This window comes from Bidens hawaiensis, unplaced genomic scaffold (genome assembly GCF_021521415.1).
Source record: "Bidens hawaiensis isolate Kalapana, Puna unplaced genomic scaffold, B.hawaiensis_p1.1 tig00016268_1, whole genome shotgun sequence".
In the NCBI taxonomy this organism is placed as follows: domain Eukaryota; kingdom Viridiplantae; phylum Streptophyta; class Magnoliopsida; order Asterales; family Asteraceae; genus Bidens; species Bidens hawaiensis.
This window is the reverse complement of record NW_027492486.1, coordinates 454,754-456,452: the sequence shown is the minus strand read 5'-3', so window position 1 is coordinate 456,452 and position 1,699 is coordinate 454,754. Positions and strand designations below refer to the sequence as shown.

Below are 1,699 nucleotides of genomic sequence, written 5' to 3'. Positions count from 1 at the left end.
CGAGGGATTGAAACTCATCAAACTAGCGTCTCGATCTGGTGTTGGTTATGTGGGTAAAAGTTAGAGGACGAGAGCATGGGTTTGTTGTTGTGGTCCAGCGGTCAAGGAAAAACGCCGTGGACCTTGCATGCAATCGTGGAGGCGAACCCAAAATAAAGGCGATGGTGAGACGTACCGGCAGCATCAAAAAATGTTGTCCGTTTAAGATCCTGGGCAGGTACGACTCGAGGGGTGCATGTTGGAGGGTTCAAGTGGTAAACGAGACTCATAACCACGATCCCCTTGAATTCAAGGAGGGGTATGCGTCTTTTAGAAAAATGAACACCGACCAGCTGGATATGGTTGAGAGTTTACACAGGGCCGGCGTGAAGCCGCAAGAAATCGAAGCAGCCCTCCGCGAAAAGTTTCCGGTGTGCAACCTGTATTAAAAGATATATACAACCACACCGCCAAGATTATGAGGGATGGGCTACTAGGCGACACCCCTATGAAGGTAGTTCAAAACACTTGTAGTTTGAATGTGTACTTGTCGTGCTTGTAATATTTAGCAAAGTTTTATTTCATCCAAGGCAGGCGCTGGAAAACTTTCTCGCAGGCAACGGTTTCACGTTCTATACCCGGGAGAGTGATACCGACGACAGGACGGAGAAAATTTTCTTCTGTCATAGTAAGTCGCATAAGATGTGGCGTGCGTTCCCCGAGGTGCTGATGGTTGACACGACGTACAACACCAACATGTACGACTGGCCGTTGGTTCAGTTTATCGGTGTGACCTCGACATCACAGTCGTTTTGTATCGCCGCCACGTTTGTGATCAGGGAACGGCAGAGGAACTTCGGCTAGGCTCTGGAGAAACTTAAACAAATGCTTTACGACTGTATGGAGCCACGCGTGATCCTGACTGATGCGGACCAGGCCTTCATGAACGCATGCGACGCGGTCTTCCCTAATGCCACCAAAAATTTATGCAGGTGGCATATATCCGAGAATATAAGGAGAAAATTTAAGGGCCTATATAGCACGGAAATGGGGACGGACTTTGCGTACTGATAGAAGGTCGTGTATCAGTCGCTGACGATTCAGGAGTACGACCACCGTCGCCTCAACATGGAGCGTCATTTGATACAGGACGATAGAGCCGGTGAGTCCTTCGTATCACCTGACAGTGTTTAATAGCCTAAACATACGTGTTAATAACGTTTCCTTTTATTTTTCAGAGGTCTGGCAATACATTCACAAGAGCTGGCTGGATCCATACAAACACAAGTTCGTAGCTTGCTGGATCAACGAACGCCGAAACTACGACGAACCGAGTTGAGAGCCAGCACGCAAATCTGAAAAGGTACCTCAATGGAAGCAACAACTCGCTCGACACAATTGCCAGGCAAATCCTTAAAATGGTCAACTCGCAGATGAAAGAAATCGGTAAATATTTTAAAGCCTCCCGCTCGTAGGTCATGGAAGGACATCGACAGCACGTCTGGTTGAAGAAGCTAATAAACAGGGTGTCGATTCACGCTCTGGGTCTACTTGTGAATGAGTATGGGTTGATACACAAGATGCGTGACGGCGGCGCCTCATGCGACCACCATTTGTATTCGTCTTTGGGGCTACCATGTGCCTGTCGGATTGAGGGATACATAGTTAACGACACGTGTATCCCAATAGAGGATGTTGACCCGTTCTGGAGGAGGCTTAA

At 48.0% G+C, this 1,699-nt stretch overlaps 1 protein-coding gene across 1 annotated transcript; it reads left to right on the top strand.

Moving 5' to 3' along the window:
* Positions 1-317: 317 nt before the first annotated feature.
* Positions 318-843, top strand: LOC143551133 (protein FAR-RED ELONGATED HYPOCOTYL 3-like). The gene is made up of 2 exons (XM_077041640.1): positions 318-421; positions 549-843. Exons 1-2 carry the CDS (start codon positions 318-320, stop codon positions 841-843), a joined length of 399 nt encoding a protein of 132 aa, XP_076897755.1.
* The last annotated feature ends 856 nt before the right edge of the window (positions 844-1,699 follow it).

Coding starts and splice junctions, on each gene's coding strand:
- LOC143551133 (XM_077041640.1), top strand. CDS start 318: ATGAACACCGACCAGCTGGATATGGTTGAGAGTTTACACAGGGCCGGC. Junction 422..548: donor AAGTTTCCGGTGTGCAACCT/GTATTAAAAGAT, acceptor TGTAATATTTAG/CAAAGTTTTATTTCATCCAA.